General features: G+C 42.1%; 1 protein-coding gene across 1 annotated transcript in view; it reads right to left on the reverse strand.

Annotated features, from left to right (window-relative positions):
* The window catches only part of LOC311496872 (protein sidekick-1-like), a 127,878-nt gene extending 111,751 nt beyond the window's left edge, over positions 1 to 16,127 (reverse strand). The window contains exons 1-3 of the mRNA XM_084556889.1: positions 15,758 to 16,127; positions 12,563 to 12,669; positions 11,661 to 11,808 (exon numbers count right to left, since the gene is read on the reverse strand). Of these exons, the coding sequence (XP_084413015.1) occupies positions 11,661 to 11,808; positions 12,563 to 12,669; positions 15,758 to 15,975 (473 nt within the window). The 5' untranslated portion in view covers positions 15,976 to 16,127. The remainder of the gene's footprint in view (positions 1 to 11,660; positions 11,809 to 12,562; positions 12,670 to 15,757) is intronic.
* Positions 16,128 to 17,983: the final 1,856 nt, after the last annotated feature.

Consider the following 17,983-nt stretch of genomic DNA (forward strand, 5'->3'; position numbering starts at 1 on the left):
GTATGAGGAGAGACAGTGGACTTAAATTAGACATGAAGAGAAGCTGACATAAATTACAGAGTGGCAATGGACTAATTGTTATTAAGTCTGAGGTTAGAAAATCCCTTCCCAAATTATTTACATTGTTGACTGCAAATGTAGACAGATGATTAGTCGCATATACGCACAGATGTGCTTTTCATAAAAACACAGACACATAACGAGAGTGCTCTATTTTCCAAGCACGAAAAAGCCAGAGCTGGAGCAAAGAAAGTCTTTATGCAATATTCCTTGGGTGAAGGTCTATTTTATTTCATCTGAAACTGCTTGGTATGCTGATTATGGTGGCTTGGTGCGCAAAATGGCACTTACATTTAAAACTGGATTGAACACTTCTCATCACATAGGCAGGCCACACAGACTTCTCCAAAATGAAAGTTAAAAAACACCTGTTGTATATTAAGCATGGCCTCTTTCCATTCACCACATGTTTTTCTCATATGCTACAGATTCTTGAGAGCATAAAAGTAGGATTTCTAATCAGAATGAGGAGGTTTCCAGCCTATTGTTAGGGAGGAATTTGTGGTGATGCCGATGAAGAAGAAGTACCAAAATCCTGTATGTCTTATCCTGAAGGAGTTTATTTAGGCTCGTACGAGGAGAACAGAAGATTCGTCATCACAACATAAGCGCATGAGTCCACCTCAATTCTAAGGGTCAAACAGTAAAGCTCAGATTCTTATACTAGAAAGGTGGGCCGAGGCAGCAAAGGGGAGATGTGTTAAAGGAACAGTATGTAGGATTGTGGCCAAAACTGGCCAAAACTGGTACTGCAATCACTTTCAAAATACTGTAGAACGGTGTATCCCCTCAGCCTCCCCCCTGACTCGAGGTTGCCAGCTAAGCTGCAGGATCCAGCAGGAACGTAGGCTGCTACAAGGAGCTTCCAATGGCAAGTGACGAGTCCTACACCGTAAGTTTTTTTTTCTGTTAATAAAGTTTATGCTTCATGAGAGATGTTTTGCGAAGTAATTATGTATCGCAAAAATTTACTAATGGCGATTAGCCAAATATTTCGTAAAGATGTAATACCACATTTCAGTCGGAACATAGATTGTTTTCATACCCTGCTAGTGGTGCGATATAAAGCTTTTTATGAACGCATTTAGCACGGGCGACCATGGAAAATCCACTGTCTATATGTACGGAAGCACGGGGCTTTTAGCCTATACCAACAAACATGGTAGAATATAGCATCCAAAAGTCGAGGGTCAATTCCATGCCATTCTGGACTTTGTCACGACGTATTTCGGATTCATAACGAGGTCTTTTAGGTTTAGTAACGTTATACGTTTATCCGACACGTTCGTAGCTGCAGCTGTGGTAACTAGAGCAGAGCTGGCAACCCGGATGACGAAACTCTACTGACTTCGTGATTAGTAGATAGCTGGAGGGTGGCGCCTCAGGCCAAAACACAACATGACAACATCAACATCAGTTGAGGGCTGCAACTTTCACTTTTAAATGACAATATCCTGACCGGACCACTGTTGTCAGTGATATAAGTATTTGAAATGAACATGGTTTCTTCATGTCTAGTGACATATCAGGGCCATTTTATGATTAATTGAAATACATTTCTTACACACTGTTCCTTTAACATCCAATTGGCTATAGTACATACAGTAAACATGCAGTAAGGATTCACACCAGCTAGGAAATACAAAGTGTCATCCAGTGACGGAGGGCGTTATCATTTAACTCTACAGCTGTGTCTGTAGACAGCCAGCGAGTGAGATTGAAGACGCCAAAGAGGGACCATGGCCTTGGCATGTTCCTCAGAGAGAAAATAGGGCAGATAACTGACCCCAGCAGTAATCTAACATTAACTACACAAACTATCTATAGGGAAGTGAAATTATTCCCTAACACCTATAGTATCAACTACACAAATTAATCTGGTGACCTATAGCTGCGAAGAAACCCCAGTGAGTTAATTTAATGAGTGAGTTGCTGATATAAGGAAGGGGCTCTGTGCAATTTTCTAGTATGACCAAGCAGCTTCTTTTATGTTCATCTCTTGACATGATGTGCTATTCAGCATTTAGATTCAGTGTTGAAGCTGTCCTCAGGATGAGTCCTAGTCAACTCTGGGTCAAAATATTTATCTCCCATATCAAGCCAACTTTTTATTTTTTTTTTACCACTTTTAATTAGTAGAACCACAAAATACTCACGTATAACACATGTATTGTTCAAGTCTGCAAACATGTACCTGCATATGCGAGGCGCAACGCCAACATGTTACGCGATCTGTTAACTGCAATCGTCTCTAAATCAATTCTGGATCTCTCCCAACCCACTGATATTAAACCTGACCTGACCCATAATTAAAAAAACAGACACACAGCTGCGACTGAGACGCGAAGACAAAAGCTCAAGGTGCAGGACACAATCGGTACACACAAAGGTGAGCGGTGACAAAGAAGTAAGACAAATAAATGGAAGCACGGAGATGGTGCAGATTGTGGAGGCAGGAGCAGGCTTCATGTTTATGGATTATGTTCACTTGTGTTTCCCACTGCATAGCAGAGGACAACACTCACATCTCTCCATAACCTTGCATTCTGTATGCACACCTGGCACGGCATGGATACCTTCATTAATTACTTAAACCTCCAGACAGCACACTGGGATTTAATGATAAGTGACCTTGTGGTTTATTAAATACTAACTTATTCTACATTCAGAATGTGTTAGGAACACGATATTAATACTGGGCAAGGAGTTCTAAAAACAGATGTGGTGGTTTGTTTTGAGTCCACAAGTAGTGAAGTATTCCTTGGAGATTCTGGACGATGCTAACATGAACACTTTATATCTGCACTTTCATGTTGTCAGTTTCCTCTTCTGCCACAATCTTAAGCCGTTCTGATGGATTTAGACCTGGGGCCACCTGGACGTACACCTGCTCACGAGAGCATTTTAAGTGTACCATCTAGTGCTACGTCTGTGACCAAGTCTTTACAGTGAAAAGTATGGACCAGTTTTCATGGTGAAAATAAAAATGTAGATACAATGACAAGTCTAATATAGAAACTACATAATCAGTGAGCATTCAGACATGAAACAGTAATGAGAGGCCTTATGAATGGAGATATAACGTATTGGCTGATTTCAATACGCCTCTCTGGCATAGTTCTTGGTTACGGCACATACATTTACTGTAGAGTTCAATCATTTTTCTTATTTAACAATCTGAGTAATTAAGTTTTGTTAGCTCGGCTTGGCAGTCGTTTTTAGTGTACTCTTAAGTGCACTAAGATAAGGTCAGTAACCCACCAGTTGTGAAAACTGTCACTGTGCTAAAATGAGTCAGGATGGACAAGCACCTTTCACACTGGGTGTACTCGGGCCTAGTCATAGTTTTAGATGGTGCAACTGGAATAAATCTTTATTGCAAGGCCGGACATAGCGAAGCCCAGCGTAAGGCTTACATCCAGTTGGTGGAACCTCTCCAACTACGTAATGCTCAGTTCCTTGGCTGAGTCTGGTGTTTCTTCATCATTAGGCCCATTAGTACCATGGGCTAATAATAATAAACAACAAAAAATAAATGCACTGACACTGAAGCCACCACAAGCCAAATCAATCTCAATGCTATATCTTCACTACAAACTTAAAAGCACAGCATCTATTCACTATTTCCCTTTAAACATCTAAGTTGAGAAGAAGGTCAAGAGAGGAGGAGCACCAGGATTACTCTGTTCCCTTTGAACTGGGATCAACAACCACTAATACTACCTGACAAGAAATAGGGACAAAGTGAGAGAGGCGGTGGGAATGAGGAGCATAAAAGATACACATCAATTGAAATGAAGAGTGAGGTAGGATACTGAGGTGGAAATGGAAGAGTTTACAGTAGAGAATTTTCATTCTGTTATTTGCCGCCACATAAGGGGACCAAAGGAGCAATTCAATTATGGAACGGGGGGGGAACAAGGAGGAGAGCAGGAGGGAAAGGGGAGGAGAGGTAAATTGAAAAGATATCGTGTTCGGGCAGCTGTCAAAACAAGAAGAGTCTCTGCTGTTTTATGTCCTGTCTTTTCTCTCTAAATTAAAGGATTATCTTAAAGGATCATCTTATATCATAGTGGTTTATCTTTTAGACAGCATCACTTGCTGTCATTAGCAACAAAAGGCAATTAACTTCTTAATTAACACTTCTTTTAGAGGTAGGTTGCTGGCATACGTACAGTAGATATTTCCTCATGTGCCATTGTAAGTATGAGCAAGCTGTAACTACTGCAATTACTCATGACAAGCCTTTTTTCAGCTGTCAATCAAAAGGCCAGCGGTACTGTAATGATTTAAATAGGCGTCTCAAAAGGAAAACAAGATCAAACTCCTTCTATGGATCTAATACTGTCTAGAAATGTGTCCGCTAATTCGTGGCATAACTACACAGGCACCAAATGCAGGCAGAAATTACACAGCAAATGAAGACATGGGCATTTTTTTTGCCAAGCAAGATAGACTGGTAAGTTTAGCCTGTTCATCAAATAAATTGCCTTGCAAGAGAGAGAGAGTGCTTGGGTAGCTAATGTAGGATATATTACAACCATTTAACTACTAGAAGACCACAAGTGACATAGCAATATGGCAGCAATTTGTCTGTGCTTTTATGTGAAAATATGGTAAATATGTTTTAAAAGTCTGTTTCAATTTTGGATTCATCTTTGTGCACATTTTGTAAAGAGCGGGGCTTTGCATGAGTAAAGGGTCTCCTGGTTGCGATCACGTTACTTGAGTTATGCCGGTTATTTATGTGCCCAAGCGATCATCATATCTTGGTTTCAGAAACTCTCACGTAACCTTCTCCAGTTTCAAGAAACATGTGCTGCTGTTAATAACGTGTAAATAGGGAGGTGAACAGTCAAGTTTCTCAACGTTCCATCCGAACTTTTATATCAAATATGGCAGCAACTGTACTCTCTATGTAAGACAGTTGACGTACTAAAACTAAATGAAAGCTTCAAACACAGAGTTTTAGAAAACGGCAGAGAGACAACTTTGGCAGAAGGCTTTTCTTAGTGTATTCATATGTCCTCAAACTCCTACATGTCTGGGACATTCCAGTAATCCCCAAAGTAACTAAATCATATCATTGAGAAGAAAGTCACATACAGTATCTAAGCTTCTGGTGGCTCCAGAGATTAAGTTCCAGACACAATGGATTGAGATGAGCTTAAACTCTGTACTCCATATTCATTTCCTGTACGCTTCTTTTTTTTTTTTACGTCTTCTTCTACCTCTCCTTCGGTTGCTGTGATCCTTCCCTTTGGCTGCCGTGAGAAACGGAGTCATTATGAACTGCACCGGTGCCGTCGTGGATGGAAGACCTTTCAAATGGCCTGTTGTATTTTTAACATGTGGTGGGAACTAAGCCCACACATCCTTTGTGTCTCCCTCCAAAGGATGCCCCCTTTTCTCTTGATCTTCCTGTCTGTCTCATACACACTATGAATGCGCGCACACACTGGCAGACACTAACACACACAACATCTGCTCACAAAGTTCAGACAGCGAGAAAGTTCCTTCTGTTCAGACCTCCTCTGCCGTGTGTGCGGCTGCTTGATGGGAAGCGGCAAAATAATGAATCGTTCCCTCTGTTAAAGTGGTGTTTGACAAATTAAAATGAATGAATGTTCAGACACACACCTCCACGGCATATGGCAGCTTAGGCCAGGTCTGAGGAGGAATATTTCCCAGAAGGCCCGGGTTTGAGACTGATGGTTTGTGACATCAGTGCTCTGCGCACACTCAACTCCCAAGCAACAAGAAGCTGAAATATTCACTGTCTGTCCTGCCATGCCTCTGCATAGATCACTGCCTTTATTTGATCAATCTGGGCTTCATACGTCCCTGATGGAAGAAAAAAGAAGTGTTCTAATTCTCTTCATCCTGGCTGTCCTCTTGAAGCTGCTGGCTATCGGAATCATTTCACATCCATCTGCCACGGGCCTCAGAGCTAATTAAAAGCAGCAGCTCGCTCTTCTCTACCTGGGCTGCAGGTCACAGTTAAAATACTGTATATATCAGTGTCTGTGGCGCCGAGGTGCCAGCACTGTCCCAAAGTTGTTTTGACTGCTGCTGGACAGCGGGGGAAGAAAACAGGCTCAATATGTCTGAGGTTCAGAGCCCGTGTGAAAATAGGGGGATGAAGGGAAGAAAAACATTTTGTGAGGGGAAGGAGAGGGGGGCAAATCAGAAAGATGGCAGAGCAGCATGGAGAGGGAGAGGACGGGGAGTGAGGGCTCCATTAGATTAGAGCAGAGAGTGTGGGAAGTGACAGCTTGTAAGTTCTTTGCTGGCCAGTATTTTGAGGGCTGGGGAGTTTGGGAATATTCATAGACAGACAGGATGTGTGTGTGTGTGTGGGTAGAGGGGGTTGTAGCCACACAGTGTGTTTGTGTGTGTGTGTGAGATATGCAGAGTGGGGTTAGGGGCAGGGGTATGGCCATAAATTGAAAGCAGTGGGAGAGGAAGAAAGACAGACAGCGAGATGGGACTGGGGACTCTGGGAGCGATGCATATCGGATCAATAAACTTCATAAACGACATCATCAGCTCGGTCACCACGAAGACAGCCAACCGCCAGGCACCATCTGGCCTCGTCTCACCGGACAGTGGGATCAGCCAGCGCAACCTCGCACACAAACGCGTGCGGACGCAGAGCTGTGTAAATATTCACTGCACTCGCTCTAACACGCATGGTCGCACATAGAGACGCTCGAGCCAGGTAGATGCAACTGAGATTGGTCTGGAGAGACCAGTGCGTGTGTGTGTGTGTGTGTTTGCATGCATTCACCACAGCAGTTAAACAGTTTATTCAGGACCAAAGGTTTATGGCTTCTGTATAACACTATATCCTGCAGCATGATAATGACTGTAAAAGAGGCAGGGAGTGAGGGAGGGACAGCAGGCTGAAGGGAACAAAGCAATATAAAGAATAATTTAGAGGAAAGGTAGGAGTGAGAGACGGAGCAGGGAGGTGAGAGGGGGAGAAGAGAGCGGAAGACATGTCTTGTAGAGACAAGAAGGGAACTGTGAAGAAAGGTGCAAATTAGTCTTTTCTATGAGGGTTCAAAGGAAGTGTTATGCATGAATCTTCATCACAGTACGTGTATGTGGGCTGCAAGCAAATCAGAATAATTCACTTCACACTGCAGAGATGGACATTTTTATCCAGATTACATTAATGGCTAAAAATAATATAGCTAGGTGCTCTTCTTTCAGTCTTCAATATTATAAATTGTCTATGTGTATGTACTGAAGATGAGAAACATTCATTCATTCATCTTCTGTAACCGCTTGTCCTGTGGAGGGTCGCGCGGTGGAGGGGGGCTGGAGCCTATCCCAGCTGTCTTCACAGAGAGACAGACAACCATTCACACTCGCATGCACACCTACGGTCAATTTAGTATCACCAATTAACCTAACAAGAACCTGGAACCTTCTTGCTGTGAGGCATCAGCGCTAACCACCACACCACTGTGCCGCCAAGATGAGATACAACTGCGAAAAAAAAAACATTTTAGGATGTAATGTTCCCACAAATTCTATATCACAAAACACATTACTGTTACTAAACTGCACAAGCGGCAGAGCCAGCTGTCATTTTTATCTTGTTGCCATAGATACAGGTACTGGTACAAACGCCTCGAGTTTTAGACTGTTCACAAGTTTCACACCAATCGGGACGTCTCGGTCCAAACAAGCTGCCAACGCGACAGTACATATGTGAGTACCCATCTCCTGAATAGCAATAAAGAGTCATATCTTAGTCTGCTCTTAGTCTGCGGTCAATGCTGCTTTAATATGGACAAGTGGCCTTAAAATAGTTGCAGAGAGAGATGTGATGGAAAGCAGTTTCTGGTTCACATTTGAGAATTGGGACCTTTAATTTACACTGCAGAATTAATTTTTTATGTGCAAGCGCTTGTGGTCTTTAATGTGACATTAAGAAGCAGTGAGGATGACAAGAACAGCGCTCCTTATTTCTTTATTTTGCCTCCTCCTGTCACATTCATGTATAGTGTTTATGGTTATTAAAATACCTAAACAGGCTGAGGTCATGAAAAAAGGACTCTTGTCTTACCACACAGAATATTAGATGTGAATTATGTCAAAATGATTTACCTGTTTATTCCTGACTTTCCACATTATCCATTATTTTACACTGCATATGCATTTTTTTTAATCAGTTAACCTCAGTTAAGTCAACCAGTAAACATGTTCAGAATTAAAACACAGAACAGTTGTTTTGATCTGGTACTTTTTAGATGAATTTTTGCTCCATTTACTTAATGTCTCTGAGTCTGATTCAGTCTGTTGATGCCTTTTGAGATCTGAGTTCACCAGCCCCAAAGATTCAACACTCACTAAAACATTTCAATGAAGGTTTTTCTATTCCACTTTATGTATAATGCTAAGGTTAATATCAATATGCCGAATTGAAATTTGCAGAGAATTACAAACCCTATGACAAATATTCTATATTTTAAAATATTTTCAGACATGATCAGACAGGCTATATAAAAACAAGCTTTGTTATATAACTTACTGTCTGGAACCTCATTGTCTATCACCTGATAACTGACTAGCAACCTGCTAGAGAGTTGGAGTTGAACAACGGCGTCTACAACAAGACAGTTTACATCCACTTCACAGTTTAATAGCCCTATGATGGTTTTGTCTAAAGCTTGACAAACACTACATGACGCTTTTAACATTTACCTGCATGCAAAGCCGTCCACACATGACTGGTCTACACAACCACAGGCTTGTCCTTTGCCTATACATTCTGCATATTTAAATGCAAACAACTCTTAACGGAGAAAACGTGACCTTTCATTTAACCTGGCAAGCACACACAAACTTTCACGCACTGGGGCAACTAGCCAGGTTGCTGGCTAAAGCTAACTTCCCAGCTATTGTAGCGAGCTCAACTACAATCGAGTCTGAGTTTGTCATCGGCCATTCGAGCAACAAGACTGATGGTCAAAGTGAAGTTTTCTGCTTTTTTCTGATCTAAGACATTTATTAACTAAAAGTGTAAAAAAAAAAAGCCATACAGTTAAATACTGAGGAATCTCTCTGTCTGTTTTTCTCTCCAATTCAAGGAGTTGAGAGATTTTTGAGGCCACTTGACAGAGTTAACTGAGATGGAAATTATTTATATTAAGCTATCAGAGGCGAAAAAAAACACCCTCTCTCTGCATAAAATTGGTATATGGTCTAAATAAAATGCCTCCTACATTGAATGTTAAGCTTTAACTGTGTGAAATAGCACCTCTGCTAGTTATTCCCAGAATGTCACTGAAATTGCATTACATAAAAATGGCTTAATTTCCTATGAGTTTAGTGGAGGAAGTTGGGTATTCAGTACAAACCAACAGTGTCTGCTGTAAATAGTAAATAGCTCAGGAAACCCTTGAATTTGATCGGTTGCCCCGATAATAAAATGCATGGTCTCTGCATTTTTATCATTTTTATTTCTTCAACTTAATCAAAATAAATGGCAAAGAGTAATGGATCCAGTGTTGCAACATCACACTCATATACCGGCGTAAACACTGGCCACAGCGTCATCTGTGCCGTGACCAGAAGGCCAAACGTCTCAGCTGGCTGCTGAGCTGCGTACACCTGCCAAACTGTGACAGCCGATTGCTCACTGTCAAATCATATTGTGTTTTAAATACGTTGCTAACCTACTGCTGCAAGCGTTACATCAGTGCTTACACTGCAATCTCTGCAGCCACCCCAGTTTCAGCTCAAGAGTTGATTATCTTCACTTTTTGCTCTTACAGTTATTTGCTCTATTGACACATTTGTTTGACAACTCACCTGTACGACTCCTGACGAGGAGATTCCACAAACGATCTCTACAGCCAAACATTCCTGTTCTACTAGTTACTTGTCTGATTGAAGAAAACCATCCTGATAAACACATGATATTTTGTGGTATTTCTTCTTTGTGCTCACATGAACATGGATGAACAGCCTGTGGTAAAGCAGTTGAACCACACTCAGAATTTCCATGGAGGCTTCAAATATATCACTGGCTGACTTTTCACCTCAGAGCCACATGACATGACATGATCTTACAAATTGGCTCTTTTGGAGCATACAGCCTATAGGCTTGATGGCAGCTAGTGACACTGGACTCATTAGCGGCCCTGGAACCACTTCAGACTGTTACAAAAGGACCTGAACAATGTATGTGAGGAAAGTGGGGTCTGGGCTGCTCCTACTCTGCGGTCAACGCTATTTGAATAAGGACAATGGAGAGAAAACTAATGGAGAGACAGATGTGATGGAAAGCGGTTTCTAGTTCATATTTGTAGAGTCGGGACCTTTAATTTACGGTGATTTCATTTTTTTTTATGTGTAAGTGCTAGTGGTGTTATCTGTGAGTGGAGATAGGTTGACAGGAGGCCTTATCGTGCTCATTTCTATGCCTACTTTTGTCACATTCATCCACAGTATGCAGTATATGGTCATTAAAATATGTAAACAGGCTGTTGAAATAATAACTGACACTAAAAAGGACTCCACTTTTCTGTTCTTTGTGACCAGCCGCTGGGATCACAGTTTAAGGAGGCTAATACAGTGTGGCGGGGATGTTCTGACAGTAAACACTTTTGATGCAGGCAGCGTCTTGAGCAGCAAAATAATTGCCGTCCACTGTCATTAAGCCACACTCAATGAAGCCCCATTAAGTTAACAGGAGAACATTATCCACGTTCATTCAAATTAAAAAGCAAAGTCAAACTTGATGCGAACCAGGAAGAAAAAAAAAACTGCTTATGTAACCTGACTCCACAAAGCACTTTTGAGGCGGTGGCTGTCGTTAAAAGAGTGAAAAAAGTTGCTGTCTGGACGTTTACGTGTACGGCAAGGCCGCCGGCAATTTCATTCAACAACACGCTGGGGTGCAGTTAGTGCTCTTAATAGGGAGTTAGTTATCTCAGTGTCCAAAACAGCCTAATGAAATCACTGAAGGTCTCTGTCTCAACACCTACTGATGGGTAGATTCAAAAGGGAGCATATACCCGAATAATTTAAGAAGCTGTCTGAATCTATAGCACATCATTCTGGAAACCTTTCATAATAAACCTCCTCTGTACTCCGGATACTTCCATTATTAATACACTGTATAAGAATTTTTCAAAAATAATGACACTGACATATCGAGCAAGAAATAATATGCAAATTGGAGCCATTTCAAAAGGAGCGGGGCAATAGGATCAAATAAAAGCTTGAGAAATACAGCTCACGTGACACATTCGAGGGGCCCTCGTATCTCTGCTGTTCAATTAAACAACATCTCACATATACCTACAATTCCTGAACGACCCTGTAGATTTGATTCATTCAAACGTCCATTTAATCTTTTCTTGATAATATCCCAAGTCTGCAGTAATGGAAAGGGTCAGTTATCTAAATAGCTTATTAGTTATGACAATTGATGCGCAAGGATTAAAATGAACTTTCGCGCCAGTGATGGATAAGAACTGCAAAATTAAAATTTTATCTCGTGCTGTGTTTCGTCAGGCACCGTAGAAACATGAGCGTGTGCTGGAGAGAGGGAACGAGAGCGCAGAGGAGACACCTACATTCGGTTGTTGGGGATGATCTTGTGTCCGTCTTTGAACCATGTGACTTGCGGTTGAGGGAAAGACGCGAGAGGAGGCGGGCTGATGATGGCTGCCCGGCCCTGAGTGGCCGTCTTTCTCTGCTCTTCAGCGGGGAAGTTTCCCAAATCTTGACGAACAGAGAGGGATGAAGAACGTAAATATCAGTACTGAAGTATCAGATGATGTTACATACACCTGTTGCTGAAATAACCAATAGACAGTGGCTCTAGAGCAGACATAATTACTACACTTGTAGGTCTTGTGGGTAATTTAACTCTGTTCTATAATATCTTATTTGCTACAAAAGTCTTCCAAGCTTCTTTCTTTTTGTTTTTGTACTGGCATGTTTACGGTCTCCTGGCCTTTTGTTTTTTTAGAATTTAACATATTTTCATTCAGGGGTAAAAGATCTCAGAGCTAACAAGCTTGGCATCCATCAGATAGCAAGCTAATTAGCGTTGTCGTAAACAATACAATGACAAAATGTTTATTCAAAAGCTGCCTTGTCTTTGTCTCATTAGCATGAGTGATGCCACTAAAACTAATAGATTTTTTTCTTTTTTAGATGCTAGTGAGACCGAGCCATTAGTCTTGGTACTTTTAGTATGTTGAAACACAGATCAAATGTAAGTACAAATGAAAAATGTCTGTTCACTTCCTTTAAACCTTTGTTTTGAGTGACAATGTGCTTTATTTATAAGACAAGATGCTCACTAGTGTGGCTCAAGTTGTTATTAGTTAAGTTTTTCTCACTGACATCATCTTCACTTGTTGAGTAGTGCTGTTATAATTCACATTTTAAGTTTTTTACTTGTCACATGCATAACGTACTCGTACGGCAGCAGTACAACTGGTGTGTGTGTGTGCGTGTATATACTTACAGGCCACCTGCACCTCCCTTCTCCTCTGTATCACTGCGCCCATCCTGTTCCTCACCATGCACTGATACAGGCCGGCCTCGGTCCTCTTCAGAGATGGCATAGACAACCTAAAGACGGACAAACACACAGGGCTCGGTAATGAGGGTGTGTTCGTTATTAAAGCGGTAAATAAATATAAAAGGAGGCATAGCAAGTGATCCCTGGAGGCCAATAACACAGACGGCAAAGAAGGTGGAGGTCTGTTTGTCCATATGTACGCAGTGTAATGGCTTTTCGTGACCTTGATCTGAGAAAACGGAAAGTTTCCCGGTAACAGAAGGGACGTGTGTGTGTGTGTGTGTGCCTGTTTGCGTGAGGTATATATTTTTAACTATGTTTTTTTTTTTTTTTTTTTTTTGGAGAAGGATTGTTAATGGGGTTTTAATGGACTGTGCTTCACTAATGGGAAGTTTGGCATAGGATCTAGGCTGGTGCCATGCTGGAAAAACCCACAAATGCAAAAGCGCACTTACACTGACGGGGACACACACACACACACGTACTACACACAAACCGGATAGACACAGTAAAACTGGACATCGCTTTGGGGCTCATTATGACTACCAGGACAGCCAAGTATTTAACTCCCAGGCTGTCAGTGAACGCTGCCAACGTACACAAGCCCCACACACACAAATACACACACATGTACATCAAAGACTCGCACACGCAACTCCATTTGAATCAGCAATGACACATTACACGGCAGCTCTGATCCTGAAACAGATTTTGATATTGGACACTTCTTAACGCCGCGTGTGTCTCTCTCTGTCTGCGTCCTGTTACATTTTCAATAGGAACGTTTGGTCTCACTACATAAGTCACTAACACACACATTTCAGTGTTGGCTATTCAATAATTTCTCAGTCAATTTGTCTGACAGCAGAAAGTCCCCGTCCGATTCAAGACAAGAACAATTTCAATCATGTTGACCAAGCCCCCCGCTGCAGCATTGATCTGAACACTAAAAAGAGTGGAGGAATTAATACACTGGTTTCATGTGGCTAAAATAAGTTTTGCTGCTGACTCTGTCCACTGCAGCTCATCGCTTAGCTGCCATGCCTGTACTCCTGTCTGCTTCTCCAGTCTGCGGTGTGCCATCTACAATCACACTTCAAAGAAACCAAACTACCCCTCTGAGTACAGTAATTGAGTAAACTTTCCACCACTGCCATGAAGTGTATTTTATTTCCCTCTATGTTGCCTGTACAGTCTGTAACTGGCACAAGTGCCAGCTAGAGAAAAATGTTCTTTGTGAGAAATAGCTTCACTCCATCCAAGCATGGAATACAGACAATACAGTCACCTTGTCAGCATTGTCCCTGAAAACAAAGCAACTGTTAAATCTTTCCTTTATTTTTTTTTTGTAGGTCTAACTTGTCTAGTGAAGTTGTCTTCCATCTGGCTGTGTGTAAAAAGTGACAGGCTGCTGTATTTGAACTGACACTGAAAAAAGAAACCTCACTAAAGTTTCCATTAATGTAAACCTTTTATCACTTACAGCACTACTCACTTATTCACTGTCTGGAACACTGTATGGCAAAAGAGTTAAATAAATTAATAAAGAGATGCAATTTGTGTATAGGCCAAAATTAGTGTCAGAACTGATGTGAAAATGGACTGACATGCAGTTATATCGTGCTTTTAAACATATTTCTTAACAATGTGTCTGACATTTAATCATTATTCATTCCAAAGGACATCGTGGTAATTATCTGGAGATTTAACCTCGCCTGAACTATCATCAACAATTGCCTAACCATAACCCTAAGTCAAGTCTTCAAGCTAAAATGTAATGAGCAACTGCGTAAACAGGCTTAGAGTTATTTGTAGAGAACAGTAGAGAAAAGAAATCAATTCTAATATAACGGCGCTGCAGTAAATCTTCATGAAGGCTGTGGTATTCAGTGTTTGTTTAAAATAACTGAGAGAGCTGTTTTCATTTTGGAGGCCGAGGTGTGTAGTACTATTGAATCGTATTGGGTTGTACCGACACATTTTTTTGGACATATTATTATTATTATTACAAACCCCGTTTTTATCAGAGGGCTTGATTAAATAACAGAAACACTTTTTATGTTGAAGTCAATTCAGCTTAACAGCTCCACAAACCACATCCTCCGAAATTATCATACAGATGAATGCAGCTTTCAGACGCTGTTTCAACATAAATTTAACATCATAACAGTCATGAAGGAGGATTTAGCGCAGGGCTGTTGTATTAAAACGCACTCCTTTTCACTAATGTGAAAAAATAAACGGGAAAGTGAGCGTATGTCCCTGCAACACGAGGAATACCAGCAGACGCACACGTCAGTGGCGGCATCAGGAACAACCAAGGTTCAATGGATGACCTCTACGTGTCTGTTTACAACTAACAGTGAATAATGTAAAGGTAGAATACCAAAATCTGGATCGTAATTCCAGATGGTTACACGCTCATATACACTCACACACACACACACACACACACACTCATATTCACAGCACTCTGCCAATTCAGCATACCCCCAGCCTCGCCAAAGTAAAGTAGCCAGAACGTTGGGAGTAGTCCAGAGCTACACAACGCCTCCTGGCTTGAACAACAACTGCCTACAAAATGCTGGCTCAACCTCTCCCTCCCTCAGTGTGCATGCGTTCCCTAGATTCCCTCTATTTCTGAATGATGTGAAAAACAATTTTGTTTCACAGCTGCAGTTTTGCCGAGAGGGATTGCTTAGCTCTTACTAACCAACACACACAGGGACAGAGAGGGAGGGAGGGAGGGAGAGAGAGAGAGAGAGAGAGGTAGAGGAAGAGGAAGAAGAGAGGTACAGCGAGAAAAGCAAAGAAACGGCTCAGACATATTGATTGGTTCCCCTCTTGTTTCCCCAGACCATATACATATTTATGGTGCTAATTATTAATCTCACTTTGCCTCTGCAGTCTGAATGCTCTGACCTTCTCTCCACACACTCCATCACTAACAGCCACAGCTCTTACGCTGCAGCTGTCTGTCCATGCTATGGGCATGACCAAACATGTAGATGACCATCAGAAGGAAGGGTGAAGCTAGAAGGAGAAACACGGACGTCGCATAGACGGAAAACACAGAAAACACATAAACTTGGAGACATCCCAGAGATCCCAATAACCAGCCAGTCAGTGCTAACTGACCTGTACTGTGGTGTCCAGTCGGTGATGTTGCTGTTGTTGAGAGTCCAGCGATACTGCAGAGGCCAGCTGCCTCCAGCCAGGCAGGTCAGCACCAGTCTGTTTCCCTCCAACACCACCTGCTGCCCCAATCCAACCCCTCGCAGATAGGGAGCCACCTCTGACAGAGAGACACAGAAAAGAAAATGTGTTAGATAATACAGAAAAATCTCAGTATTCATCCTCCACTACAATGAAAATAAAAATTATGTATATTCTGTCCTTTGCACAAAGACACAGACATAACAATGTTTCCTGGTTTTATTGTGCAGCGTCTGTCAGGAATCTGCAAAGTTTGTAATGATGTTTCCAGGTGCCTTTTAGCAAATGTCAAGTCAGATATGAAAACTAATTTTCAAAACAACATTAAAAATAAATGTTACTGCATCAGCTGTATGTGTGTATGTGTGTGTTGTCTGCAGGATGTCTCCCTCCATCAGTAACGTCTGCCAAACCGTTCCTATACTACTCCTCATCATGAAGACAGGTCATAAAAAAATCTCAAAAACCTACATGTACTGCTATAAAAACATAGCACATGTTCTGGAGTGTCATTATGATTTTATGTTGAATAAAGATTACGACCTGGCTGTCTTTGCTGTGCTTTGTATTTGACGTTAACAATGGCACTAATTATGGCACGGCTTTAAAAATATACCCAGTCATAAACATGTACCCTTAGTGGCAACACAGACGCGGCGTCTTACTCATAAGAAAACACTCATGCCTTTTGTTTCCTGTGTGAGCCCACACACCGAGCATGTGCACGGCAACGTGCTGCACTGCATCGACACATCCTATTTCCCAGAACTGATGTGCATCATCGGTCCAGAAAAGCAGCAATTCTACAAATTTAGTCTCTGGAAAGACACACCGTAAACTGACTACTCCGTCTGCCTGCCGGAGCGTCTGCTGCGTGTTACTGGTGTCACTTAAAGCATATCAGATGTCAGGGTCTGTGGCATTTTAAGCTCCGCGTGTGAAAGACAAAGGTCAAACTCTCATTTACAGCCAAATTCAACGCTAATGTTTTAAAACGAGACTGGACGGCCATTTTGTCAGGTGAGATGTGATGACGCGCTAATCAGTCAAAAGGCGCAGGTGTGACGATGACGAAGTTCATCACTCAGAGTGGTTGGATACTGTCTGAGTTTGTTTGTCCAATCAGCCCGTTCATTTAACAGCAGTCCACAGTGGTTCTTCTCCTCCATCTCAATTATTATCTTTTTATTAGGACGGTGACTATTATCGCTAACCAGCCAGGTATCCAAGCACAGATATCATACAATATTGAATTGTACAGTTATACAGTCACTCATCGCCTGAGCTCAATCTGATGATAAGGACGCTGAAATCGCTTGCCCTGCCTTGCAAAGGCACATTTGCTGAATGGCTCGGCTGCAGCTGCTGTCCAAACAATGCCACGCAGTCTTTAACTCTTGGCTCAGGTGTTCAGACCTGGCTCACCATCACACAGCGTAGAGGCATCAAGGCTAAAGAGTCTGTCAACAGCAACTACCCGCTGGACATTTCAGCATGTGCTAAAGCCTGGCACCACTGAACGAAAATCTGCCTCTGGGTTCAGATTGCACAGCAGATGTTTTAAACATGCACACACATATACGCAGGGGTAGAAGGGGCAAGCTTATCTGCTTGATACAGTACGCTATGGAGACAGATATACAACTCTGAGACAGAGTTTTACATTCTCTCTCTCTCTCTCTCTCTCCTTCTGCTGTCAGCTGGGTCGTCTCTACTCCCCGCAGTTTCAACTCTCTCAGTTCTGTATTTCATCCAGTCCTCTCACTTCGTCTCCATTGTCTCCACTTCCTTCTGTTCTCCTCACTCCCTGTGGATGTCTCAGGGCCACCCCTTTCCTCCTCTCTTCTTTCACTGCTCTCCACTGTTTCACCCTCTCCTTCTTTCTTCTAGATTGATAGCTGCCTGCTCTGTGCACAAGAGGGAAGTGTTCCATCCGAGGCAGATTTATATGAGAGTGTGTGATGTGTGTGTGTGTGGGTGGGTGTGTGTGTGTGAGAGAGAGAGAGAGAGAGAGCATGAGGATTTATTTGGAATATTCCGTTTCTGCACAACGATGGCTGGCAATGCAGACTCCAATGTCATACTGCTGACCAGCACTATAATTCACTGCTGCCTGCCTGTACGTATGAGAGAGAGAGAGAGCGGAAG

Source organism: Chelon labrosus (assembly GCF_963514085.1).
Source record: "Chelon labrosus genome assembly, chromosome: 2".
NCBI classification, from domain to species: domain Eukaryota; kingdom Metazoa; phylum Chordata; class Actinopteri; order Mugiliformes; family Mugilidae; genus Chelon; species Chelon labrosus.